Here is a 27,184-nt window from a genome sequence, read left to right as displayed (position 1 = left end):
AGAGAGAGAGAGAGGAGGAAAGAGGTGGAGGAGAGAAACCCTACACAGAGGAGGGGGAGAGTGAAAAGGGAGAAGCCACATTTTGACTCAGATTAAATAATAATCAAAGATTATCTTGGTTTAGTCCTCGTTTGGTCCTGGTTCAATCCTGATTTAGTCTTGGTCTAGTCCTGGTTCAGTCCTGGCTTGGTCCTGGTTTGGTTCTGGGTGGGTCCTGGTTCAGTCCTTTTTTCCTGGTGTTGTTCTGGTCTAATCCTGGTTCAGTCCTGGTTTAGTTCAGTCCTGGTTTGTTCTGGTTCAGTCCTGGTTTGGGGCATTGCAGGACCAGGACTAAACTAGGTCTTAACCAGGATTAAAAAGGACTAAACCAGACCTACACAGGACTAAACCAGGACTAAACTGGGACTAAACCAGGACTACCCCCTCCTTCTCTGTGTTCATTGATCCTGCTGAAAACAGGCCTGTCCTACATACAGCACTATGCACATAACAGCACGTGTAGTACAGATGTATCAGATGCCCTCCCCATAAGTCAAATACCCTCCCATCCAAGTGTATCCCTGTGGCAGATGCCCTCCCAGTTACTCTGTAGTGACGTCATGATAAACACATGTAAATGACGGCATATGTGATCATGCTGGGATTATAATTATTATAATCCACATTTTGTCCATCAGGATTTGAACGAATCAACTGTGTTTGTCGGTTTTAAATATAATACTAGTTGACATTTTAAATGGTCATCATGATTCAGACCTGGAGTCATTAGAGGAGTTTGTATCAATAGATTTTTGCTCGTCTCACAAAATAAAGTCATTGTCTCAGAATGAAACTCCAAACGCTACTGTGTTTTATGACCTTCTGACTGCGTGAGGACAGATCATATATTTCCACAGGAGACACTCTCCGCTCCGGGGCCGCGCTCTGCCTCCGGCCCATAGTCTTGTGCGACACGCGCGCGCGCTCCTGAGTGTCGGTGTGACCGCGCGGTAGACCAGTGCGTCCTATCTCAGCTCAGAGGCGCAGACGCGGCGAGAAACCGCGTGTTTTCGCGCTCATTCCGCTTTGTAGAGCACGCGGCACAGATCAGCAGTGCGCGAGCACGTGAGGGGGGCGGGGTCTGTCTGTGCGTGCGCGTGTCCCCTCCCCCAGCCTCCTCGCGCTCCCGCCCCTCGTGTGGAGCAGCGCGAGCTCAGTGCGGGACAGGACCCGGAGCCACGCGCATCATGGACACGGAAGGAACGGAAAGCTCCGCGCACGATCCGCGGTACCGGCCCGCTCTCCCCGGACTCCCTTCGCCTCCCCCTGCCTTCCCCCGGACCCTCTCCCCTAAAGCCCGGGACTTTATGGACTTCAGGCGCGCGCAGACAAAGCGAGCACGCGGCTCCGTTTGTTTACCGCGCGCCTCGTCTCCAGGCCACGCGCGAACTTCTCCATCCCGCGGAGAGCCGCCTCCGCTGGGGTCTGGAGTCCGCGGTGCGACCGGAGCAGCGGAGGGAGCCCGGGCTTAGGATGCTCTCCCCCGTGTGTCCCTCGTGTGTGTCCCCCGTGTCTCCTTCCCTCTTTTTCTCCCTCCCTCCTTCTCTCTCCCTCTCTTCAACCCTCTCTCACTCACGGCTTGTGTTTTTCTCGTTCAGAAAAATGTTCGTGGGGGGGCTGAGCTGGCAGACGACCCAAGGTGAGTCCCGCCGCACTTCACTCTCTCTCCGTTACCGCGCGGTGCTGTTTCGTTACCGCGCGGTGCTCCTGACGTAAGCGTCACAAAGCGTCCTTTCTGCCCTCTGCGTCACGGAGGATCCGCCGCGGACCGGACTCAGCGCGTGCTCCGGCGTAAGCTCCGGTGTAAGCTCCGGTGTAACGGGATCAGAAGTGCACTTGTCCCGTGTCCGCTCTCAAACCGCGCACGGGCTAGAGTGCCGCGTGGAAACGCGTTTCCTCCTTCCTTTGCGTGAAAAGTGCACGGAGATGCGGTCGCGAGTCATATTCCCCGAGCTGTTTTGCTCAGTGGTCACACGGCAGCAGCTTGTGAGCGCGAGGGACACAAACAACGTGGTCCGCGAGCCCATTGTCTGACGCAGCCTCGTGCAGCGCATCTTTGACGTGCGTGCGTGTGTCTGACCCGTGTGTTTCTTGCAGAGGGGCTGAGGGAGTACTTCGGGAGGTTCGGGGATGTGAAAGACTGTATGGTGATGCGGGACCCCGTCACCAAGCGCTCCAGGTAAGAGGCGTGTGCATGACCTCCGTCCGTTACAGGATAAAGATAAGATAAAACTTTATGTCCCACAATGGGGGAAATTCCAGTGTTGCAACGCACAGTTCAAGAACAGTTGGAGAATAGAGACAGACGATTAAAACAAGATAAACAACGATGATAAATGGAACATAACACGAGCCACTAAAATATGAAAGTAAAAGGTAGTGGTGGCACGCGCCATAAAGGCCCAGGTTTATCCCACAGACCTTCAGCTTCAACATGAGCTCAGAGGAGTCCTGCTCTGTGATGTCAGAGGCCTGTGTACAGGTAGAACATATGAAATACATGTGTAGTGCAGGTGTAGTAAAGGTGAAGTACATATAAAGTATTTGTGTAGTACAGATGTAGTACATGTGTAGTACAGCTGTAGTACATGTGTAGTACAGATGTAGTACATGTGTAGTACAGATGTAGTACATGTGTAGTACAGATGTAGTACATGTGTAGTACAGATGTAGTACATGTGTAGTACTTGTGTATTGGCCTAGATACAGTGGGTTGTGATCAGTAGTATTAAGTACATACAGTATGAATAAATTGTGACCTGTTTGAGGCATGCATGTAGTATTACATGTAGTATTATATGCAGTATTACATGTATTACAGTACATGTGTGTAGTCATAATTGTGACCTCTTGTGTTTTTCTCTCAGAGGTGAAGTTTGTAAAGTACAGGTGTTATGTAGTAGTAGGTGTTTCATGATATATACTCTGTGTACTTATCGTTCAGTACACAACAGATGTAACAATAACTTTTTGAGGTTAGTATTTATTGTGGTACTTTTCCTTTGTACTAGTGAAAAATGTGGGTACATTTTCTGTTCTTTGGTCAGATTTGAGCTGTAGAGTGCTGGATTATAAACATCTATGTCTCTATAGATACTTAAGCATTCGGTTATGTGTGTACTGCAGCTCTTGTTTTTAACAGTGTTCATTTAGAATACTTATTGGGGATATTTCTGCTTTATGATTTGGTTTCAATATTAACTTATATGGACTTATTTGTTTTGATTGTTTTTTCAGTTTGTACTGTATTTCAAACAGGGCGCCCATGAAAAAGAGAGCCCAAGTGCTCTCATTGGGTCCCCCTGTATAAATAAAGATACATACATAAAAATAAAAACTGAATATATGTAGCAAATATGTTCAAATGATTTTTCCTATCACTGGTTATGGTAAAGTATATATTGTATAGCCTAGTATAGCATGTATCTGGAGTAGGACTGGTTTAACTCTTCTTTGTCCTGTGCCTTGTGTCTCAGGGGTTTCGGGTTCGTGACGTACGAGGAGCAGGCTGGAGTGGACAAAGTCTTGGCCCAGAGCAAACATGAGCTGGATTCTAAGACGGTCAGGATCTAAAACCCAAACGCTGACACTTCTGTGCAACCACTTTATAATGAGTGATTCTTATGCAGAAGTTTTACACTCACTTTACACAGTACATTACATAGGCAACCTGTGTGAAGTGTCTTGCCCAAGGACACAACAACAAAATGCACTGGTCTGAGCAGGGATTGAACCTCAGATCTTCAGAGTGGTCTAGATGTAAGTGAGCTAGTGAAATATTGTAACTCTGAGTAACTCTGCGGTCCTGTGAAAGTACAGTACCCTGGTGTCACAGGTCAAAGGTCACCCCTCTCTCCTGTGGTCTGTTCTGAGGGAAATGTCTATGGAGAAGAGAGAGAGTGTCTGCTCTGGTTTAGTCCTGGTTTAGAGCTGGTTTAAACCTGGTTTAGTCCTGGTTTAGTCCTGGTTTAGTGCTTCTTCAGTGCTGATATAGTCCTGGTTTAGGTCTTGTTTAGACCTAGTGTAGTTCTGGTTTAGTCCTGATTTATGATTTTCAACAAAGGTGACTGTGATTAAGTGAAAAACTGTTGCTTGTGACTAATGTTATTTGAGAAGGACTAGAGTAACAGCACAAATCAGTTCACCTGTTGTAGTTCAGATAAATCAGTTCTTTATTGTCAGATTGTGAAGTCTGACTTGACAGAGCTTCAGACAAAGCAGTGCCTACGACTAACATCACACTCCCAGGGAATGCTGACGACATCAACTGCAAAGTATCAATAGACGAGTGGTTCTGTAGGTTCTGCAGGTTGGTTTAGTCCTGGTTTAGCCCTGGTTTAGTCCTGGTTTAGTGCTGGTTTAATACTGGTTTAATTCTGGTTTAAAACTGGTTTAGTGCGGGTTCTGTAGGTCTGTAGGTTGTTGGTGTGCTGGTGGCTCCGTGCCTTTGCCTAGCCTCATGACGCAAGAGGACATTTACATACAGACTGAAGCATTCAAATCACAGTCGTGGACTAATCTTCAATCTGTACTGTTCCAGTTCTGGTTTAGTCCTGGTTTAGTCCTGGTTTAGTCCCGGCTTAGTCCTGGTTTAGTCCCGGTTTAGTCTCTGGTTCATTCCTGGTTTAGTCCTGCTTTAGTGCTGGTTCAGTCCTGCTGTCATCCTGGTTAAGTCCTGGTTCAGACCTGGTATTTCCCTGGTTTTTCCCTGGTTTAGTTCTGCTTTAGTCCTGCCTTAGTCCTGGTTTAGTCCTGCTTTAGTCTGAGTTTAGTTTTGCTGTAGCCCCAGTTGTTGTTGTTGTTGTGTCCTCTCCTGACCCTGTGGCAGAGTGGTTAGTCTTAGTTGTGATCTTGTTGCCATGACGACAGCAGTTACCGGAGACACACCCGCCGCTCGGCCTGATGGGATTTATGTCACCATGACGACCTGCTGCTTTGCATCACCCTGGGAGAGGAGTGAGAATGAGAGGCTGAGGGTTAGACTCCCACTGTGAGTGTGAGGTCTCAGGGCACAAAGGCACCGCTCCTCTGGACTTTTACAGAGAAACTAAAAGAACAAAAGGTTAAGTCCTGGTTTATTCCTGGTTCAGTCCTGATTTAATCTGAGTTCAGTGGTTTGGTCCTGTTCAGTCTTGGTTTAGTCCATAGAAACACTTTTATTTTTGTTCAAATTTGACTGAAATGATGTAGATGCTCATCCAGTCACAACAGGGCACTATCTGTCCCATCTTCCCCCCATCCCCTCCTCCCCCTATCCCATCTCGTTCTCTCCCTCTCCCATCCCCTCCTTCATCTCTCCTTCACTCACCCTTTCAGAAAATACAGCAGACGTCAGTGCTTTCACATAAATACATTAAAAGAGAAAGAGCGAGAGAGAAGGAAAGAGAGGGAGGCAAGAGAGAGAGGGGGAGGCAGGGGAGGGAGAAATAGTGAAAAGAAAGAGAGAGGAGAGGTAGATAGAGAAAACAGAGAGAGGATAGAGAGGTGTACAGCCTCGAGGAGTGTTCTTCTGATGTGATGAAAACAGAAAAGCTCCAACAACCAGGACTCAGACCAGAGGCACAGTGGCAGAGTGGTTAGCTTTCTCGGCTTGCAGCAAGAGCGTCCCTGGTTCTCCTCCTCCTGGGCCTTTCTATGTGGAGTTTGCATGTTCTCCCTGTGTCTGTGTGGAGTTTGCATGTTCATGATTAGCTCAAGATCTGGAGATGGGCCCCACTTCTTCTGACAGGTTTAACCCAGAGACACTGAAAAAGGGGCCAAATGCAGGTTTAACCCGGAGACACTGAAGGATGGATCAAATGCAGGGTTAACGCATAGATTGTATAAAAAAGTGGGAGGGAGTGTGACGTCACCCGCAGTGTTCATCTCCAAATGAGGCTCATCTAGGCTAACCATTATAATGGATAATCTGAAGCTCAGTTACATATGTGGAATTCTAACCTCGAGTATCATAGCAACCAAAGAGCCAATCATGAGCGAGGCCATTGTGCATACAGCGGTGGTTTAGCAAACCTGTTGCTAACACTAACAGACGTGACCTCAGAGAAAGAAGGCACCTGATTTGTCTGTTATTAATGTTCATATCTTTATTTTAGGGACAAAATTGTGAAATAAAAACAGGATCATGTAGAGCGGGTTAATGCAAACATTTTAAAGTCAGAATGATGAGTCTGACAGCAGCAGTTACAGAGAGAGGGGCAACAGTTTTTCACTGTAAAGTGAACTGGAGCCAGAGTTGATGTAGGTGAAACGTGCTTATGCTGAGTGGTTTAGCTATATCCATTTATATATACAGTGTGTGGTTCAATCCAGAGACATTGAAGGATGGGTCAAATTAGGGATGCACTAATCCAGGTCAGAACAAAAGTTCTGATACTGATATTGATACTTTGACTCTGCTGATACCTGATATTAACAGATGCCAGTGTGGGGACACAGTGAACTTATTACACAGAGATCCGATAGTGTTACGTAACAGTGCATTATCTTTCACATCACTCTGAACAGCTCAGAATAAAGAAAAGTTGAAACATTATGAGATGTAAGTTGTTTTATTACATCCACTGAAAGGCCCAACCAGGATATCAACTTAACCGATATTATGGAACCGATGCTGGTGTTGACGGTGATATTTGTCAAATGCAGGTTTAACCCAGAGACACTGAAGGCTCCTGCATTTGTCCAGTTCAGTTCTGAAGGACGACTCAATTTAGGGCTAAGATTAACTGTAACCTTCAACGGAGAGAAGAGAGAGAGAGAAAGAGAGGGATAGAAAGGAAGAGGGAGAGAGACAAAAGAGAGAGGAGGCAGGGGTGAGGAGAGGGGGGTGGAATAAAATTTTAAAAAGGAAGAGAAGAGAAAGGAAAGAGGGAGGGGGAGGGAGGGACAGAGGGTCTCACACCGGACCGTGATTAATGTCTTAACCCGACAGGTAGATGTTGTTGTGTCCTTGGGCAAAACACTCCCCTCATGTCTCTGTCAGTCTACCTCGGGGTCACTGTGGCCAAAGTCTCTCCTCCGACCATACCTTTATCTCTCCTCTGACCACACCCATCTCTCTCTCTCTCTTTCTCCTTTTACCACACCTCTCTCTCTCTCTCTCTCTCTCTCTCTCTTTCTCCTCTTACCACACCTCTCTCTCACTCTGTCTCTCGTGCTCCTCTAACCACTTCTCTCTCACTCCTCTTTCCACCTCTCTCTCACTCTCTTTCTCCTCTTACCACACCTCTCTCTCTCACTCTCTCTCTCTCTGGCTCTCTGTCCTCTTACCACACCTCTCTCTTCTCTTACCACACAACTCTCTCTCCTCTTACCACACCGCTCTCTCTGTCGCTCCTCTTACCACCATTCTCTCTCTTCTCTGACCACACCCCTCTCTCTCTATCTCTCCTCTCACCACACCTCTCTCCCCTCTGACCTCACTTCTCTCTCTCTTCCATAGATCGACCCGAAGGTGGCATTCCCTCGAAGAGCCCAACCCAAGGTGAGACATCCTCTGCACCTCCTGAGCCTTCTCTGCTCCTCCGACCCTCTCCTCTGCTCCTCTGACCCTCTGCTCCTCTGTTCCTCTGACCCTTTCCTTTGCTCCTCTAACCCCTCTCCTCCTCTCTTCCCTCCTCTTCTCTCTTCTTTCTTCCTCTCCTTTTCTCTGCTCCTCTGCCACTCTCCTCTGCTCCTCTGACCTTCTCCTCTACATCCTCTCCTCCTCTAACACCTCTCTTCTCTCCTCTTGTCTCCTCCTTCCTCTGCTCCTCTGCTCCTGTGACCCCACCTTCTGCTTCTCTGAACTTCTCCTCTGCTCCTCTAACCCTCTCCTCTGCTTCTCTGAACTTCTCCTCTGCTCCTCTAACCCTCTCCTGTGCTTCTCTGAACTTATCCTTTATGCCTCTGACCTTTTCCTCTGCTCCTCTGACCCTCTTCTCTACTCCTTTCCTCTGCTCCTCTACCCCCCTCCTTTGCTCCTCTAACCCCTTTCCCCCTCCTTCCTCCTCTCCTCTGCTCACCTCCTCTCTTCTGCTCCTCCTCTCCTCTGCTCCTCTGCCCCCCCTTCTGCTCCTCTAACCCCTCTCCTCCTCTCCCCTCTCTTCCTTTAAGCCCTTTAACCCCTCTCCTCCTGTCTTGTGCAGTTGGTGACCAGGACTAAGAAGATCTTTGTTGGAGGTCTTTCTGTGAGCACCTCCATTGAGGACGTCAGACAGTACTTCGACCAGTTTGGGAAGGTACGGCTCTGGGGCTAACAACAGTGTGTGTGTGTGTGTGTGTGTGTGTGTGTGTGTGTGTGACTCTGGGGCTAACAGGGGTGTGTTGGGGTGTGTGTGAGGTGTGTTTGTGTGGGTGTGTGTGGCTCTGGGGCTAACCAAAGTGTGTGTGTGTATGACTCTTGGGCTAACAGGAGTGTGTGTGTGTGCGTGTGTGTGGCTCTGGGGCTAACAGGGGTGTGTGTGTGTGTGTATGTGGCTCTGGGGCTAACAGGGGTGTGTGTGTGTGTGTATGTATGTGCGTGGGGCTCTGGGGCTAACAACAGTGTGTGTGTCTACAACCCTGGGATTAACAGCAATATGTGTGTTTTTATGACTCAGGGGCTAACAGTAGTGTGTGTGTGTGTCTGTCGGTGTGTGTGTGGCTCTGGGGCTAACAGCAGGGTGTGTGTGTCTGTGTGTGTGTGGCTCTGGGGCTAACAGCAATGTGTGTGTGTAAGGCTTTGGGCTAATAGTAGTGTGTGTGTGGGGGTGTGTACGGCTTTGGGGCTAACAGAAGTGTGTGTGTACAGCTCTCGGGTTAACAGCAGTGTGCGTGTGTTTGTACGTATGGCTCTCAGGCTAACAGCAGTGTGTATGTCTGTGGGTGTGTGTGTATGTGTGCATGGGGCTCTGGGGCTAACAACATTGTGTGTGCCTACAACTCTGGGGCTAACAGCAGTGTGTGTGTGAAGTGCATGTGTGTGGCTCTGGGGCTAACAGCGATGTGTGTGGGTGTGTGTGTGTGTGTGTGTGTGTGTGTGTGTGGGTAAGGCTCTGGGGCTAACAGTAGTGTGTGTATGTGTGTACATGCATGTGTGTGTTTGGCCCATAGAATGTATAAAGGAGTGGACTAAGTGAGTGAGACGTTACAAATAGCGTTCATCTTCAGTCAAATGAAGCTCATCGAGGCTAGCAGGTGTAGGGGCCAATTTGGAGCCAAGTTCCATATTAGGAATTCAGACCACAAGTATCATAGCAACCAAAGAGCCAATGTGTAGTGAGGCTGTTGCAGGTAATGTCCCTTCCCGCACACACAGCTAGTTTAGTTTAGCTAGTTTAGCAGGGAGTGGCTGCTTAGCAACACTGTTAGTCAAACCTGTTGCTAATGCTAACAGGAGCGACCTCAGAGAAAGAAGGCACCTGATCTGTCTGTTATTAATGTTCATGTCTTGAGTTACAGACACAATAGCGAAATAAATATACCAGGATCTTGTAGAGTGGGTTAATACGAACAGTTTAACACACAATGTCTACAGCAGCAGCTACGGAGAGAGGGGCCACCGTTTTTCAATTTTAAGTGAATTGGAGCCAGAGAAAGCACGCCCATGCTCACTTTCTATTTCGAACACGGCAGCTAGCAAGTAAGCTATGTCCCTTTCATATATACAGTTTATAGTGTGGCCAAATGACAAATGAGAGAGGGACAGGGCTGCAGTGCCCTCTTGTGCTTGTCCTCCTTTCCTGCTCTGTCTCTTCACTGTCCTCCTCACTCCTGTTCTTCATCTATCCCTCCTCTCTGTTTGCTCCTCCTCTTCCTCCTCTGTGTCCTTCAGACTTGAGAAGCAGCTGTCCTCTCCTCCGGCTCTTCTTTTTGTTGTTGTGGTTGGCTTCACGTTTCAGTGCTAACTCCTTTAAACCTGGTATTAGCTCGACTGCTCTGACCACAGATACTGCGTCCACTCTGCTCTTGACTCGAGTCAAATGATCATTTTGAAAACTTAAGGAAAAATATAAAATGGTCGTGTTTAGGACTTTGATTTTCAACAAAAATGTGAGAGTGACTAATTCAAAACCGTCGGTTAATGCTAGCTAGCTTGTGACCGTAATGTTATTTGAGAGGGACTTGTTTAACAGAACAAATCGACTCACCTGTTGTAGTTCAGCTACGTCAGTTTTTTATGGTCAGATTGTGTTAAAGAAGAGCTCAGATTAAAGTCTTAACTTGAATAACAGAGCTGTGCCTACAGTTAGCATCATACCTCCAGAGAATGTTGAAGACATCAGCTGCGAAATATCAATCTATGTTATATATGTTATGTTACTGGTGTGTGAGGGATGTTGCAGGAGGTCAGAGGGGGCCAGATGGGGTCAGAGGAGGTCATAGAGGGTCAGAGAAGGACAGATGGAGTCAAAGGAGGTCAGAGGTGTTCAAGGGGGTCAGAAGAGGGGGGCCTCTCTTTTGTCAGTTTGTCCCAGGGCAGCTATGGCCACAGGAGTGGAGTGAATGAATGAAATGAAAGAGTAAATATAAAACACAACATTAACCTTCCCCCCTCTGTTTCAGGTCGATGACGCCATGTTAATGTTCGACAAGACCACCAACAGACACAGAGGTACTGAACCAAAACCAAAGCAGGACTAAAGCAGGAGTACAACAGGACTAAAGTAGGATTAAAGCAGGACTAAAACAGGATTATAACAGGTCTGAACCAGGACTGAACCAGGACTGAACCAGGACTAAACCAGGACTAAAGCATGACCAAACCAGGCCTGAACAAGGACTATAACAGGACTAAACCAGAACAAAAATCTGGTTTGTTGTTGCAGGTTTCGGTTTTGTGACATTTGAAAATGAGGAGGTGGTGGAGAAAGTGTGTGAGATTCACTTTCATGAGATCAACAGTAAAATGGTTTGTCCCCCATGTTTAAGTGATTTATTCTCACCTTTTTAAGTTTACATCAAACTTTGCTTTCACTTTCCTGTGCAGGTGGAGTGTAAGAAAGCCCAGCCCAAAGAGGTTATGACCCCGAGCTCCTCCAGGGGGCGCTCCAGAGTGGTGCCATATGGAGTGGATGCTGCGTTTATGCTTGGGATCGGGATGCTTGGTATGAAATATTTAAATATAAATATAAGGTAAATATAATGTAAATGTAATTCTAAGGTTTAAATCAGACTTATTGTGTTTTGTGTCTGGTCCGTGGACCATTACTTTATATTTTTATATCACAATATTTGTCTAAAACGACTTAATAAAAGAAGTAAGTCTGCTGACTTCTGCATTAGAAAACTGCGGTGCCCAACAGGAGCTGATGTAGCTGTAAACGTCATCACAACAAAGCGCCGCATGCTGTCAGCGCTCCCTATGGATAGCTGCATATCACACTATCAAGCAGCAGATTTCTATGAGTATCACCGATTAAGAAAATAAAACTGGAGAATGAAGTGCGTACGTCACAGTGGGTGTGTACCAGTAGAGGTGAAAATGGTGGTAGATCGGCAAAATGGCCCTATTTACAGAATAGGGCTGATCCAAAGTCAGTATAGAAAGAAACATCTTTAAAATATAAATTATCTCGTGGTCATCATGGACAAATTGTGTTTTGGTCTTCAAACATTCTGCTGCTTGTCACACACAAATGTGGAGTGCAAATCTATTTTCTGTAACTGGAACATTACCATTGTCCACTTCTTCAGTGATAAATCTGTTTAGGTGTTCTTCAGCTAAGATAAAAAAAAAACCTACCTTTACATTTAAATGAAATATTTTTTACTCCTGCAAGAAATTAGAAGTTAAACCTAAACTTTACCCACCTAAACTTTCATGAGCTGCATGAAATAGGACGGGCCTTATCGCGGTGGAGGTGGGGTAAGTGGCCTTCAAATGCAGCTGACTGCAGTCGTTGAATTGGGACACAGCTACACTGTGTCCATTTAGACTCCTTCATTCGTGTCCTTCTGGATTTCCTGATTATTCACACTGTAGATTGTCACTGAGGTGTCAAAACTATGAATGGCAAATATGAATGCATCAAACAAAAATACACTCTAAATAACGCCAAACTTGTTTTAGAGTTGAGTTTTTTTTTTAAATATCCTTTACCTTTTGCTTTGGTCACTGCTTTGTACTTTTGGCATTTCTTGACCTTGACACAGCTGTGAAGTGAAAACCATTTCAGGAGTTTATTTGCAGTTTTGCAGTGCAGTCCACAAAGCAAAGGAGGAATACTCTGAGGAATATCAAATATAAAAAAATATTTTGTTATTTACCATGTTGTTTCATATATTTGATGTCCTCTGTGCCTGAAATGAAGAGAATAGTAAACATAAAGAAAAACAAGACTGAATGAGAATCTGTGTCCAAACTTTTGACTGGTCGTGTACATAATTTTTTTAAAAAATGGTCTGATCACGAAAGTGTGTATCAGCGCTTGTGTGCTGCTCTCAAACTAAGTCTGAGATCAGCCTCAGATCCACAAAAGGATTATATAAAAAAACCTGATATGTGACATCACTTTTAGAGGTCACACAATGCTCCCCCCTGCAGGAGGACATGGGAAGTGCAATTTCATTCAGAAAACACGCTTTCTCCACCCACTGTGGGGAGGGAGCCAATAGGAGGCCTCCTGTCTCGCTCCCATTGGCTCTCTCTGCCCTGTGAAGTCTGCTGTCTTACACAGCCATCTGCTGGACACAGCTGCAGTACTGTTTTATAAATGTTACTACAATAAAAGTACTGATATGTCACAGTACTGTTCCTCATTTGTGAGTGCTGCTATGAGCCTGAACATTGTACTCCTGTAATACTCACATGACACTGCACTCATGTGCTGTGTACAAACTGGTTCAGTAGAAGCCCATAGCTGCAGGTTTCTGTTCATCTAAAAACTGTTTAACTTTCTGTGTGTTTTCAGGCCACTGCTGTATCGCTGTTACTCTATAAACTCTATTATTCATGCTACTTGTGTGTTTTTAGGTTACCCGAGTTTCCAGACGACGACCTACACCAGCAGAACCTTCACCCCGGGGTTCCCCTACCAGCTGCCAGGTAACATGCACACACACGCATACACACACACATGCACCCCCCCCCCCCCACACACACAAATATACACATACACACGCATGCACACGCACATACACACACATGCACATACACACACAAATATACACATGCACACGCACATACACACACACATACACACACCAATATATGCAGACATACACACACACACATCCATGTACATATTCACATGCACACACAAACACACACATGGATATGGTTTAGTTGTAATGATTTTATGGTTTACTGCTTATGATCCTGGTTCAGACCTAGTTCAGACCTGTTGATGTTTTTCCTGTTGCAGAGTTCCAGTTGGAGCGAACGCCTCTCCTGTCCTCGGCCCACCCCCCAGAGCTCACAGGTTTAACTTTCAGTATTATTACATTTACATCTAAGCTCTATAAAATCAGAATCACACGTCAGAGATAGACATGCCTCTTGTCAGTTCAGCCACTGGAGCTCACAAGTTTAACACTTAGAATTATTATGTCCACTATAGACTCTATATAGACTGTATAATACTAATATACATATAAGATATATATAGACCGTATATAAACTGTATAATAATAATATTCATATAGACTGTGTAGTCCTGATCATGTGCCAGAGATAGACCACACTCTGCCTCCTGTCTGTGCACTGCACTCACATTCTGCACACATGTTTGAGCAGATGTGTGTCATGTTTATGTGTTACTCTCTCTCTAATCCATTTGAATATGGTCATGTATGAAGATCACATGTGATTTGGGTCATATGTGAAGATCACATGTGATTATGGTCATGTGTGAAGATCACATGTGATTATGGTCATGTGTGAAGATCACATGTGATTTGGGTCATGTGTGAAGATCACATGTGATTATGGTCATGTGTGAAGATCACATGTGATTTGGGTCATGTGTGAAGATCACATGTGATTTGGGTCATGTATGAAGATCACATGTGTTTTGGGTCATGTGTGAAGATCACATGTGATCATAGGCACATAAGACTCAGAGACAGTGGAGACAGATGTGTGTACAGATCACATGTGTAGATAGTTAGTAGTTAATGTGTTTGTTTATTTATTTGTTTTGCAGCAATCCCTCTGACAGCAACTGCATTCGGCCCGATGACCTCAGCCGTGGTCAGAGGTGAGTCATTATCATATTTATCATTATTATAATAAACGAAACAGTCTGTCCCGTCTCAGGCTCCGCCCCCTCGCGCCCTGCCTTCTTGAGTACCAGCAGCCCTGGACCAATGGCTGAGCTTTACGCCACAGCGGCCAATCAGGACGCAACAGTGAGCGGTTACATCAGCGCCGCCAGCCCCGCACCCTCCACGGGCTTCGGACACAATCTGGGGGTAAGAGTACTACAGAGAGTATTACAAAGCACTACAAAGTTCTACAGAGTACCTGAGGGTAGTATTAGAGTATAGAGCAGTACTTTTTCTGTTGAGGTTAAATGTTGTCTGCTCTATTGTTATAATTTGAATATGAAATAAAAACTGGGGCAGAGGTTAAAGTGTCCTCTGTCTGAATAAGGGAGCTCCGTGTGGAGTCTTTTAGCTACAGCTGCTCAAAGATACGACACTCTCCAGTGCCTGAGTGTAATCCTTTCATCCCCATGCCAAATGTATAGACGGAGGATCAAATCTCATGTTATTCTTATCCTTATACACTGCCTGGCCAAAAAAAAAGTCGCCACTAACAAAACACACTCTAATATTTCGTTGGGCGGCCCAACGAAATATTTCAATTTCGCTTCTGCATTGTCACAAGATTTATTTCCATCCAGTGTTGCATTAATTTTTCACCAAGATGTTGCATTGATGATGGTCGAGTCTGACCGCTGCACAAAGCCTTTTCCAGCATATGCCAAAGATTCTCAATGGGGTTAAGGTCTGGACTCTGTGGTGGACAATCCATGTGTGAAAATGATGTCTCATGCTCCTGATCCACTCTTTCACAATTTGAGCCTGATGAATCCTGGCATTGTCATCTTGGAATATGCCCGTGCCATCAGGGAAGAAAAAAATCCATTGATGGAATAACCTGGTCATTCAGTATATTCAGGTGTCAGCTGACCTCATTCTTTGAGCACAGACTGTTGCTGAACCTAGACCTGACTCGTACCTATTGGCTCATATCTATTTGCTTAGTTAAATCAAGGTGGCGACTTTATAAAAGGCACTGTATAAAAGTATTAGTAATAATTCTTATCTCTCCTCAGGCTCCTCTCATCGCCGCCTTCACAAACGGCTACCACTGACCTGAGGATGCCAACCAGTCACAGCACTTCCAGGCTCTGTGCTGATTGGCCGCTCTGTCCTGAGGCTCTGTGTTGATTGGCTGCTGTGTGACCCAGAGCGCCCCCTCCTGGCACTGAGGGGAGAGACTGATGGACAGTCTGAGCAAAGGCGAGTGACTTTTCTGTAGCGTTGCGACATTTAATAGACAAAAGGTTTTCATACAAACGTGTTTCCTAAAGCTGCGGCTCAAATGTATATTTTGGTATTTGGTAACTTTAAACAAGCCTTTGTGATGATGATTATTATTATTATTATCATTATTATTGTTGTTGTTGTTGTTATTATTATTATTATTATTGTTATTATTATTATTATTATTATTATTATTATTATTATCATTGATGTGTTTTTTATTCTGTTTAAAGCCATGTTTATGTCTTCCTGTAGATACTGTACATATATGGGTAAGGGGCGGGGTCAGGGGTTAAAAGATGAGGAGCTCAACCGTATCCGAACATTTCACACCAATGATTTTAAATCAGACCTATTGTACATGTGTCTATAGTTATAATCTCTGACACCCGTGGATCATTATGTTATAATTTGGACGTTTTAAATCACAATATTCATCTAAAAAGAAATATGTCCGTTATATTTTTAAATCACAATATTTGTCTAAAACAACTTAATAAACGACACAAGTCTGCGTTAGAAAGCTATGGTGCCCAGTGGGAGCTAATGTTGCAGTAAACGTCATCACAACAAAGCGCCGCAAGCTATCGGCATTCCCAATGGATAGCTGCACATCACACCAGCGAGCAGCAGATTTTTTTCATTTGTACCAAAGTATCACCTATATAAAAAAATAAAACTGGAGAAGGAAGTGTGTACGTCACAGTGGGCGTGTACCAGTGGAGGTGATCAGCAAAATAGAATTTTGAAAATAAGTGATTAAAGATTATTCAAACACGAATCACTCCAAATACAACTTCAGGTGCGTAAATGGTGAGGGGAGACAAAAATAAAATAGATCTGCTTTAAAATTGAAATATTAGACACCCCGGGCAGCTGTAGCTCTGGGGTTACGGGCTTGTTTATCGGTAGAAAGACTTCAGGGGGCACTGTTGAGCTGCAAGGAGAAGGGATGAGTCTTGTGTGACCAGCCAGCATGCGATTGGCTGGCCCATCTACTGATCATCTCATGTTTCCTGCTATTTCTGGAGCAGCTAAAGAGGGGAGAAAGAGGAGAGAGGAAGAGAAAGAGAGAGAGAGAGAGGGAGACCTGTCTATAAAATTGGACTAAGTGAGTGTGACATTACCCATCGAGGTTGGTAGTTACAGCAGCTAATTTACAGCCCAGTTCCAAATTTGGAAATTCAGCTGCAAGTATCATAGCAACCAAAGAGCCAATCAGCGAGGCTTTCACCTGCAGCGCTGGTTTGGCAGGGGCTGTGTGCTTAGCAACGCTGTCAATCAAACCTGTTGTTTACTCTAGCAGGAGCGACCCCGGGGAAAGAAGGTGCTTTACTAACAGTCTGAAAGTCTGACAACAGCAGTTACAAAGAAAGGGAATACTGTTTTTCTATAGAAAGTGAAATGGAACCAAATTGCGCCTTCGCTCGCTTCTTGTTTGGAACACGATGGCTAGTGGGATAGATGTGTTCATTTCTGTAGACAGGATATGCTCTCTCCTCTGCATGGGTGGGGGCAGGGCTGTTGTCTCCCACAGCTCCACAGATCTCGTCTCGACTCATTTAAAAGGTTAAAATAACAGGTCACTCTAGTCCCTCTCACTAAAGGCCTGGCCCCACCTCTGCTCCTCCTCTATATAAAATTAAACTTTTGTTAGTTTTTGCTTTAATATAAAAAAATAAAAAAAAATAAAAAAATTGAATGAAGGACTTTTCTTAGAGACGCAAGAAAACAGCGGCCACTTTACTAGGAATAACTGTGCCAGGACCATACCAGGACTGAACCAGGACTAAACAAGGACTGAACCGGGACTGAAGCAGGACTGAACCAGAACTGAACTGGGACTGAACTGGGACTAAACCAGGACTGAGCATAAACCAAAGGCATATTCCATTTAGAATTGTACCTAATAAAGTGGTCAGTGTTGTGGTGCGCTCTGAATGGTCGGATGTAAACTACTGCAGGACACAACACTGTAACATGAAACTTTTCGATAAAGCAATAAACGATTTTGTACTTTGACACAAAACTCTATTTTTCTGTTTAAGGGTCAAAGCGATTTGTGTTTCTGAAAATTCAACTTTAAATAAATTATTCTCAAAACTGTCTCTGTTTGTCTTGTGTCATATTTGTGTGTGAGGAGAGTGAATGGTTCATCTGGGTTTACAACATCACACTGAACATTTATAATCTTTATGTAACAAAGCGCTAGTAGTAGTAGTAGTAGTGGTAGTAGTAGTAGTGGTAGTAGTTTATTTGTTCATTTGAAGCACAACAAGGATATAGACACATATGACATGACTGAAAGGGTTTAGGCTGAAGTAAAATGTACTTATAAAGCCCAACTCAGCTCCAGATTAGCAACTACAACTGCTAGCCTCGATGAGCTGTGGGTGACGTCACACTCCCTCAATCCATTTCTATTTATGTGAGCACACAGGTGTAACACATGAGGACGGGGCAGGTAATATAAGAAGGCAGGAAGTAAATCTAGAATAAGAAGAATGTGAGTACTTCAAAATAAAGCACAAAAACATAACGTAGAAAAAACAAACGTTACTGTCCGGGTGGAAATATGAGATCAGGCCTAATCCTGGTCAGTATCATAGACAGTATAAAGAAATGGACTGAGGGAATGTGAAGGTAATGCCCCCTTCCCAGGTGAGTACTCGGTCACAAACACTGAAGGAATAGAAGCACTCTGAACTTGAACACCTATTTTAGTTAGAGTTTAGAGTTGTTTCTTCTTTTGTGAAGCCTCTAAAAGATTAATTGTTTTAATGGTGTTACATTACTTTCTTATCTTGAAACAACTTATATAAAAAGACCCAATTATGCATGATCTGTTTTTTTTTTTTTTTTTATAAATTAGCTACTAATGTGTGTACTGTAACAGGTGAGTACTTCAAAATCAAATACAAGGGCTTCATACTGTAGAGAAAATAAAACATGACAGTCCAGAGGAGAATATGACTCTTTAGATCAGACTCTGGTCCTGGTCCTAGTAGGTCCTGGTGCTGGTCCTGGCCCTGATCCTGGCCCTGATCCTGGTCTGGCCTGGTCTAGCCCTGGTCTTGGTCTTGGCCCTGGTCAGTATCTGGACAGGATCAGAGCAGACTGAGCCTTCCCCTCTCCTTATGCTTTTGTAAACATCATTTGATCCCTCGCTCAGACATCAGATTTTTGCCCCCCTTCCTCTGTCTCCACCCCTCTCTCTCCCCTCATCACTCTCCCTTTCTCTCCCTGTCACTCTTCCTCTCTCCCTCTCTCTCTGTCTGTCTCTCTCTCTCTGTCTCTCTCTCTCCTCATCACTCTCCCTCTCTCTATATATATTTATATATCTCCCCTCTCCCTTTCCATCTCCTTGTCACTCTCTTTTGCTTTCTCCCTCTCTCTCTCCCTTTTCCTCCCTGGATTATTTTCTCCTCTTGTCCTCTGCAGACCTCCTTTCTCCTCCTCCTCCTCCTCCCCTCCCCTTATGTTTTTGTAAACATCATTTGAACTCTTGCTCACACATCATATTTTTGCTCTCACCTCTCTCTCTTCGTCTCTCTCTTCTCTTGTAGACTGGACTCTCCTCTACTCTTGGATTACCCTCTCCTCCTTCTTTCACTCTTTTGCTGACCTCCTCTCCCACTTCTCTCTCTCTCTTCCTGTGACCTCGTGTTCTTCTCTCTTCCTCTTAACCTCCTCCTCCTCTCCTCTTGTCCACCTCCTCCTCTCTCCTCTTCTCCTCCTGTCCCTCCTCTTTCCTTCTCCTCACCTCCTGGCTGGATGTCTCTGGCGACGTTGAATCCTCAGTTCCATAAAGTTGCTCCTCCTGCCTTGGGGGACACGTTTCTGGAGAACACTCCTCAGACTTCTCCTCCTCTCCAAAGCTTTCTGTGGCTCTCCATCTTCTCCTGCTTTTGCCCCTCCTTCCCCATCAACCTGCTTGCTCTGGTCTTCTCCATCATGGTGAGAACTGTCTTGGTTTAGTCTTGGTTCAGTCCTGTTTTAATCCTGATTTAATCCTCATTTAGATCTGGTACAGTCCTGGTTTAGTTCTAGTTTCCTGCTGAGTAAGTCCTGGTTTTGTCCTGATTTAAATCTGGTTTAATCCTGGGTCAGTCCTGGTTTAGACCTGGTTTAGTCCTGGTTTAGTCCTGCTTTAGACCTGGTTTAGTTCTGCTTTAGACCTGGTTTAGTTTTGGTTCAGCTTTGGTTTAGTCCTGGTTTAGTCCTGCGTTAGACCTGGTTTAGTCCTGCTACAGTCCCGGTTTAGACCTGGTTGAGTTCTATTATAATCCTGCTTTAGTCCTGGTTTTGTCCCAGATTAGTCCTGGTTTAATCCTGGTTTAGACCTAGTTCAGTCCTGGTACAGTCATGGTTTAGCCCTGTTTTAAGTCTGGTTTACACCTGGTGTAGTCCTGGTTTAGTTCTGGTTTAGTCCTGGTTTAGTCCCAGATGGGGCAGGTGCTGCTTGGTCAGATGTAACTGAGCCTCCTCAGCTGCTCTGCCACTCTGGGTAAGGACATTGGTCCGGTCTCTGGCCTGGTCTCTGATCTCTGGTCTCTGGGCTGGATCCTGGTCTGGTCTCTGGTCCGGTCTGTAGTCTGGACTCTGGTCTGGTCTGGTTTGGCTGTGAGGCAAGAGTGCCTCACAGCCAGAAGGTTCTGGGGCCTTTCTGTGGGGAGTTTGCATGTTCTTACTGTGCCTGGAACCTAAATCAGGTCTAACCCAGGATTAAATCAGGACTATACAAGAACTAAACCAGGTCTATTCCACGACTGCACCAGGACTAACCCAGGACTAACCCAGGACTAACCCAGGACTAAACTAGAACTACTCTGGGACAAAACCTGGTCTAAACCAGGTCTAACACAGGACTAAACCAGGACTGTAACAGTACTAACGTGGGACTAAACCAGGTCTAAACCAAGTCTAACCCAGGGCAAAACCAGGTCTAACCCTGGACTGAACCAGTTCTAAACCAGGACTATACTAGGACTCAACAGGTCTAAACCAGGTCTAACCCCGGTCTCTGGTCCAGTCCAGGAGGAGCCATGAGCATGGGGATTGGGATGGTTCCAGGAGGCTGGGACGGTGCGCATTGTGTGTGGGCGTGGCCTCAGTGCTGATTGGAGCCGTGGTCATCGCCGTGTCTGTCTCTGTGCACCTCACCTCTGTAAGAACTATACACATGTGCACCTCATATTTGTAAAATCAGTGAGTGACAACACACACGTACACACACACACACACACACACCCCCCCCACACACACACACACACACACACACGCGCACACACACGTACACACACACACCCCCACACACCCCCACACACACACGCACACACCCCCACACACACATACACCCACACAAATACACACACAGTGTAATGCAGTGTGGACTGTATATAGCATATGTGTATATACAGCTGTTCGTGTTAGATTTGAATATTGTGTTTGTGTTTCAGGTGCACTGAGCTCAGACACATCTGTATCTGCTCACAGCTGCTCCGCCTACGTGTGTGTGTATATGTGTGTGTAGGCTTACATATGTGTATGGGCAGACACTGGAGATGGTGGGAAGGTTAAGTTAAGTGTTTTGCCTAAGGACACAACGAAATTAATTTGTGGGTCAGATCAGATCTCTGTAACAATTATGATTATGTCGAGAATGGGACTTGAACCACAGACCTTCAGACAAGCACAGTGTAGGCCTACGTGTGAGTAGGCTAACGTGCGTGTAGGCTAACGTGCGTGTGCTATGCTTGCGTGCGTGTGTGTGTGTGTGTGTGTATGTGTGTGTGTATGGGCCTACACCATGCATCTGACCTGATTTGTTATCAAATGTATTTTATATATTGTATTATACTATATTGTTTACATGGAAATCATGTTTGTTATTTTTAAAATAAAATCATTTGAAACCGTCTCTGCTCTTCAATTAGAACGACCCCATCAGCACGCCAAATGCATGTAATCCGGTTTAGTCCTGGCCCGACCAGGTTTACTCCCGTTTAAATCCAGGTTTAGTCACAGTTTAGTCCTGCTATAGACCCGATTTAGTCCCGGTTCAGCCCTGGCTTAGTCCCGGCTTGAATCTGGTTTAGTCCTGTTTGTTACTGGTCCTGATGCTGCGTCCCTCGCGCCTGCTCAGAGACAGCGCGCATGCGCACTGGTTCGTATTGTGCACCCGCAGCACCTGCGTCACATCAGCGCTGTGCCTGACCGGGCCGAACCTCCGAAGCCGCCTTTAGGACACACATTACAGGTAAGATCAGTATTATCAAGCTGTTTCCGCAGTGAAGCCCGAGGTGTCCTAAACGCTTTTCACGCGCGTCTTTCGGGGTTTGGGGACATTTCGAGGCCACAAAGGCGACGCACGCGCGGCTCCATCAGCCCATTATGAAGACGGACGAGATTTGGCCTAAACGTAACATAAAAGGTTAGAGTACTGTTCAAACAGAGCGCGTGACTGTCATGAAGTAGAGTCTCAGTCTCTGGGATTTGGATGAGCATTGTAAAAAGAGAAATCTACACGTTTTCCCTGATTATGCTGCTCAGCTCATTGGTCCATTGCCGATGTTGTATCGCAGGGTTTGTGGCTCAAATCTGAGACTGTGTTTTTTTTTAGTTTTTTTTTTTTTATCACAATTTGTTTAAATCTGATGTTTTTGAAGGTGAAATGGTGAAACTCGGAGCGCATCTGGAGAAGCGCAGCACGAAGGCGGAGAGCGAGGATGGCTTCGACACCATCCCCCTCATAACGCCCCTGGACCCGGGTCAACTGCAGCTGCCCCCGCCCCCCGACAAGGTCACACCTCCGGCTTAGACCTGACTTAACTCTCTCTTAGACCTGGTTAAGTCCTGGTTTAGTCCTGGTTTAGTCCTGGTTTAGTCCTGGTTTAGTCCTGGTTTAGTCCTGGTTTAGTCCTGGTTTAGTCCTGGTTTAGTCCTGGTTTAGTCCTGTTTCAATCCTGGTTCAATCCTGGTTTAGTCATGGTTCAGTCCTGAGTCCAGGTTTAGACCCTGTTTAGACCTGGTTTAGTCCCTGTTTTAGTCCTCTTCAGGTGATTTAGTCCTGGGTTAGTCCTGGGTTAGTCCTGGGTTAGTCCTGCTTTAGTCCTGCTTTAGTCACATTTTAGCCCTGTTTAACCTTCTCCTATTTTCAGGTGGTGGTCAGGACCAAAGCTGAGTTTGACTCTCAAAAGCAGAAGTTTCGTTCTCCTAAAATGGCAGAATTCTCCATCAGCGTCATCGAGGGCGTGTCCGAGCGGCTCAAGGTGAGAGGGGGCGTGGCCTATGAAGGGGGCGTGTGTCAGCAATTAAGCTGTGTCCAGATTAGCCGCTATAACTTCTAACCTTGATATAAGTGCTAGCCTTGCTTCATATGGAGCCGAACGCTGTGGGTGATGTTACATTCACTTAGTCCAGCTCTTTATACAGTGTATGCTCCAATGCCATGTCGGCCTGTCGTCATGGCAATAGTGCATCTGTTGTCACAGTGACTGCCTTCAACACCGACTTACAGTATATTTTCCCTCACAGATGATGTAGTAGTAGAATTAGTAGTAGTTGTTGTAATAATTGTAGTAACATGTACTTTTCCCTCACAGATGACCCCGCTGGTGATTTGCAATCTAGTGTAGTAGTAGTAGTAGTAATATGTACTTTTGTTTGAGATGATCCTGTTGGTGAACCACACTCCTGTGTAGAAGTGGTAGTAACATGTACTTTTCCCTCAGAGATAACCCTGCCGGCAAGCTGTGTTACTGTGTAGTAGTAGTAGCAGCAGTAGTCACATACTTACTTTTCCCCCACAGATGACCCTGCTGGTGATCTGCGCTCTGGCCTTCCTGGTGTGTGTGGTGTTCCTGGTGGTGTATAAAGTGTACCAGTACGAACAGCCCTGTCCAGACAACTTCCTCTACGTGGTGAGAACACAAGGGTCACGCACACACACACACACACACACACACCCACATGCAGGCACACACACACCTACCTCACAGAAATTCGTCTCGGACATCAGGGGCACAATGAAAATAGACAACATCCAAACAAAATGTTCATACAATATACAGAACTCAATACATTCAACTGACCTAGGGATCACTCCACAGAGAAGAAGAAAAGAGCCATTACACAGCAACTACAATATATTATTACTAAGTGAAAAATACCCATGTTTCTTATTTGACATCTGTTCATGTGCAGCAGGGGCGGTGCGTGCCAGCTGGGCTGTACGGGCCCCTCCCCCCTCAGGGGTCCCTCCCCCCCCAGGGGCCCCGGGGTCGACTTTTCACCCTCATCAACCGCTACAACCTCAACCGCCAAACCATCACACGCTCTCTGTCACCCTGGATCAGCATTGTGTCAGAGGAGAGGGTCAGCGAGACCAAGACTGAGACAGAGAGGAAACTGGACTAAAGAGGAGTCAGAGGGGGTCAAAGGGGGTACAGAGGGGTCAGGACAGCACAGAGGGGTCAAAGGAGAGGGAATAGGAGAGGGTCAGGGGGGAGGGCAGAGCACAGGGAGACAGAGCGAGAGGAAACAGGAGTAAACTATGAGAGGAGGAGTCAGGGGAGACTGGCCTAAAGCACCACTGGATCTGTCTCAGTCTGCAGCTCATGAGCATCAACCACAGAAATCCCTTTGTTTGAGCTGTGGATGTGACTAAGCTAGCAGCAGTGACACGGATCAGGCAGTGACAGGCGCTTCTTAGAGGGGATAAACACAGACTGCAGGGTCTGTGCTGCTGACCAGAGGTGGAAGTACTGCTCAAATATAAAGTACTACTGTTACTTCAAATACGACTTAAATAGATGTAGTTAAATGGCATGTGCCTGTCCAGATGTATGGAATGTAAAAATATGAACCAATCATGAATGTTTTTTATAACTGTTAACGTACAACTAGTACTATATAATTGGCCAAAAATACTGTACCTCTAAAAAATACACTTACACAAAATACACAAAATATCTACTGTTACCAGTACTACAGTAAAAGTACTTAAATATTTCCACCTCTGGAGTAGTGATGTTTGAGTTGGTTTAGAATAGAACTGTTCATTTTATTTATTTAAAAATGTAAAATTTGATACACACCACATACACACACACTTAAGTATTTTGTGAAAGTTACTGTGGAATTTAAATACTTTGAACCCTGCATGTCCTGCAGGATTACTGTAGTCTTTACGTATTCGTTACTTTTACATGTTACGTTCACGTGCACATGTTTGTTGTCATGACGATGTGAAAAACTGAAACTTGAATTCACTTTTGAACCAGCAGCGATTTAAACACATGTAAACTCTGAGTGTTGTAAATGTATTAGACACATGAATCACGGTTGTACAGTCGGACTGAAGCAGAGTCTGAGGAGTCTGACTGTCTCACTGCTTTTGACTGTTTTTCATTAAACAGGGGGTATTCTGCTAAATCTTTATTTTTATTTTTTTAATCCCTCATCAACGTGCCTGTTAGCAGTATGAGCCTGTACAAGGCTCCATCCACAAGCCAACATCACCCATTCTCCCACACGACAATTCTCCGTAAATATACAAAAACATGACACAAAATTTTACACAGCAACTTAACAAACCTGATGTGATGTGCAGTAGTTTCATTAGTGGGATGCAGCTGATTGAGCTGTGATAGCGCTCTGTTAATAAGTTGTTTTTGCTCAAAGCATTTTCAAAACAATAAAAGGTAACATGGTGATCTAAATGTGTTATGTGTTTGCAGTTAATACCACATAGAAGTGTAATACCCCGATAGAAGCAAAATACCCCCTCTTTAACATTTGACTGTCACATTTTTCAAACTAATGTCATGAAACCATAAAAGTGCATTTGAAAATAAAGTGCCCACATCTTTCACCCACTTTGAGTCATTTGTTTGTCACTTTAAACAAGATGCACTGAGTGGATGGGGAGTAGACCTCATCTTAAGAGAGGCAGCTGTGTTTAGTGACGAAGCAGAAATATCAGACTTCATGTTAATGCTATTCGTGTTTTACAAAATTTTATGCAGAAAAGTCCATTTAAAGCTTACCCTCACTCAAAACCGCTGGAACTAGCGGGGCTGGGAGTGCAATAGTTCCCACTGCTGAAGGGTCATGGAGCTGCAGGAAGGCTAATTGGTTGGTAGATCAGCCCTGAGGAAAACTAGATATTTTCGTAGATCAAAATAAACTAATTCTACAAGTTCATATTTTGCATTTAAATACATTTCTATTTTTACTTTATTGAATCTTTTCTGCATTACACTGTTTGTCTGAAGGTTAAACTGTGGGTAAATTAAACCTGAATGCAATGGCGCGCGCTCATACGCGGCACGTGCACCTGTGAGCCTGAGCAGTGACAGGGTGACATCAGTATCGCTTTTTATTTTGTGGAGGATTTTTGGAAAAAGAAACGAGAAAAGAACAACCCCGGACAGGATTAAGAGGAAAAAACAACAACGTGGATTTCTAAAAGTTTGGACTTTGCTGGATTTACAGCCTGGATTTGTTGTACAGGTCGTGTTTGTTTAAAACTAATGCATCAGGACTTGCTGTCCTCGTTTACACGGTGAAAAAAGATCAGACATGTGTCTCCTCTGTCACAGCGGTGGACTTTAATATTACTCAAGTAGAAATTACTCGAGTAAGAGTAAAAAGTATTTGGGAAAACTAATGCTCAAGTAGGCCCTACGAGATACCGTTAGACTACTTCAAGAAAAATATTACTTAAGTATGAGTAAAAGTATGCAGCCAGAAAGGAACAGTAAAAACTACAATTTCTTATAAAAAAAATACTAACATAGGGAGACACGATACCTAGAATACCACCAATTCAAATCCGTGATCCAAAGATCACGGCAAGATCACGAAACATAGCAAGGCAAGTTTATTTGTATAGCACAATTCGTACACAAGGTTATTCAAAGTGCTGTACAGAATAAAAAAGACATTAAAATCACAATAAAACAAATTGAAACAAATAATCACAAATAATCATTGTAAGATTAAAATTAAAGGAGAAAAGTGCAGAATAAAAACCTTTCAGTCGTGTGCACAGCCAAACAACTGTTTAGAGCCTGGATTTAAACACTGTCAAAGTAGAGGCCTGTCTCACATCTTCAGGAAGATTGTTCCTGGTTTTAGCTGCATAAAACTGAAACGCTGATTCCCCATGTTTAGTCCTGACTCTGGGACCAGCAGGAGGTCGGTCCCTGAAGTCCTCAGAGTGTGAGATGGTTCATGTTGCACTAACATGTCAGAGATGTATTTTGGACCCATGGAGAGACTAATTCACAAGCAGAGCTGCATTAAAGTCTATTCTCTGAGCCACAGGAGCCAGTGCAGAGACCGGAGCACAGGACTTATGTGCTTGTACTTCCTGGTTTTAGTCAGGACTCGAGCAGCAGTGTTCCGGATGTACTGCAGCTGTGTTAACTCTCGTTTGGAGAGGCCAGTGAGCAGGACGTTACAGTAGTCTAACCTACTGGAGACAAATGCATGGATAAGTCTGGTTTTGACAGTATACCTTTGACTTTTGTGATGTTTTTAGATGGTAAAAAGCTGCAGATGTTATTGATTTGATGTGGCTGTTAAAGTTCAAGTCTGAGTCCATTATTACCCCTAGATTTCTAGCCTGATTTAAAGGGTTTAGAGAGAGAGACTGGAGGTGACTGCTTACACTTTCTCATGTTTC

The 27,184-nt window shown here is 44.9% G+C and overlaps 2 protein-coding genes across 6 annotated transcripts; both read left to right on the top strand.

The window, feature by feature from the left end:
- Window positions 1-1,164: 1,164 nt before the first annotated feature.
- LOC117371060 (RNA-binding protein Musashi homolog 1-like) lies at window positions 1,165-15,557 on the top strand. 4 transcript variants are annotated; one of them, XM_033966650.2, is made up of 14 exons: window positions 1,165-1,267; window positions 1,638-1,678; window positions 2,137-2,218; window positions 3,516-3,600; window positions 7,481-7,522; window positions 8,166-8,258; window positions 10,564-10,612; window positions 10,827-10,909; window positions 10,988-11,105; window positions 12,974-13,045; window positions 13,365-13,421; window positions 14,145-14,198; window positions 14,258-14,412; window positions 15,282-15,557. In XM_033966650.2, the coding sequence occupies exons 1-14, from the start codon at window positions 1,227-1,229 to the stop codon at window positions 15,318-15,320; spliced, it is 1,011 nt and encodes a 336-aa protein (XP_033822541.1). In that variant the 5' UTR covers window positions 1,165-1,226; the 3' UTR covers window positions 15,321-15,557. The 4 variants fall into 4 exon arrangements, with proteins under 4 accessions (XP_033822541.1, XP_055077684.1, XP_055077683.1 ...); XM_055221709.1 differs by having other exon boundaries at window positions 14,243-14,412; XM_055221708.1 differs by having other exon boundaries at window positions 1,209-1,678.
- A 3,825-nt stretch (window positions 15,558-19,382) lies between these two features.
- On the top strand, window positions 19,383-25,365 carry LOC117370927 (neuronal vesicle trafficking-associated protein 1-like). Of its 2 annotated transcripts, none has more exons than XM_055221710.1 (5): window positions 19,383-19,449; window positions 22,161-22,294; window positions 22,653-22,763; window positions 23,304-23,414; window positions 23,698-25,365. In XM_055221710.1, exons 2-5 carry the CDS (start codon window positions 22,166-22,168, stop codon window positions 23,908-23,910), a joined length of 564 nt encoding a protein of 187 aa, XP_055077685.1. In that variant the 5' UTR covers window positions 19,383-19,449; window positions 22,161-22,165; the 3' UTR covers window positions 23,911-25,365. The 2 variants fall into 2 exon arrangements, with proteins under 2 accessions (XP_055077685.1, XP_033822371.1); XM_033966480.2 differs by lacking the exon at window positions 19,383-19,449 and adding an exon at window positions 21,596-21,751.
- Window positions 25,366-27,184: the final 1,819 nt, after the last annotated feature.

The sequence above is a fragment of the Periophthalmus magnuspinnatus genome, chromosome 5 (assembly GCF_009829125.3).
Source record: "Periophthalmus magnuspinnatus isolate fPerMag1 chromosome 5, fPerMag1.2.pri, whole genome shotgun sequence".
Taxonomy (NCBI): Eukaryota; Metazoa; Chordata; class Actinopteri; order Gobiiformes; family Gobiidae; genus Periophthalmus; species Periophthalmus magnuspinnatus.
The sequence above is the reverse complement of the archived record's forward strand: the minus strand, read 5'-3'. Positions and strand labels throughout refer to the sequence as shown.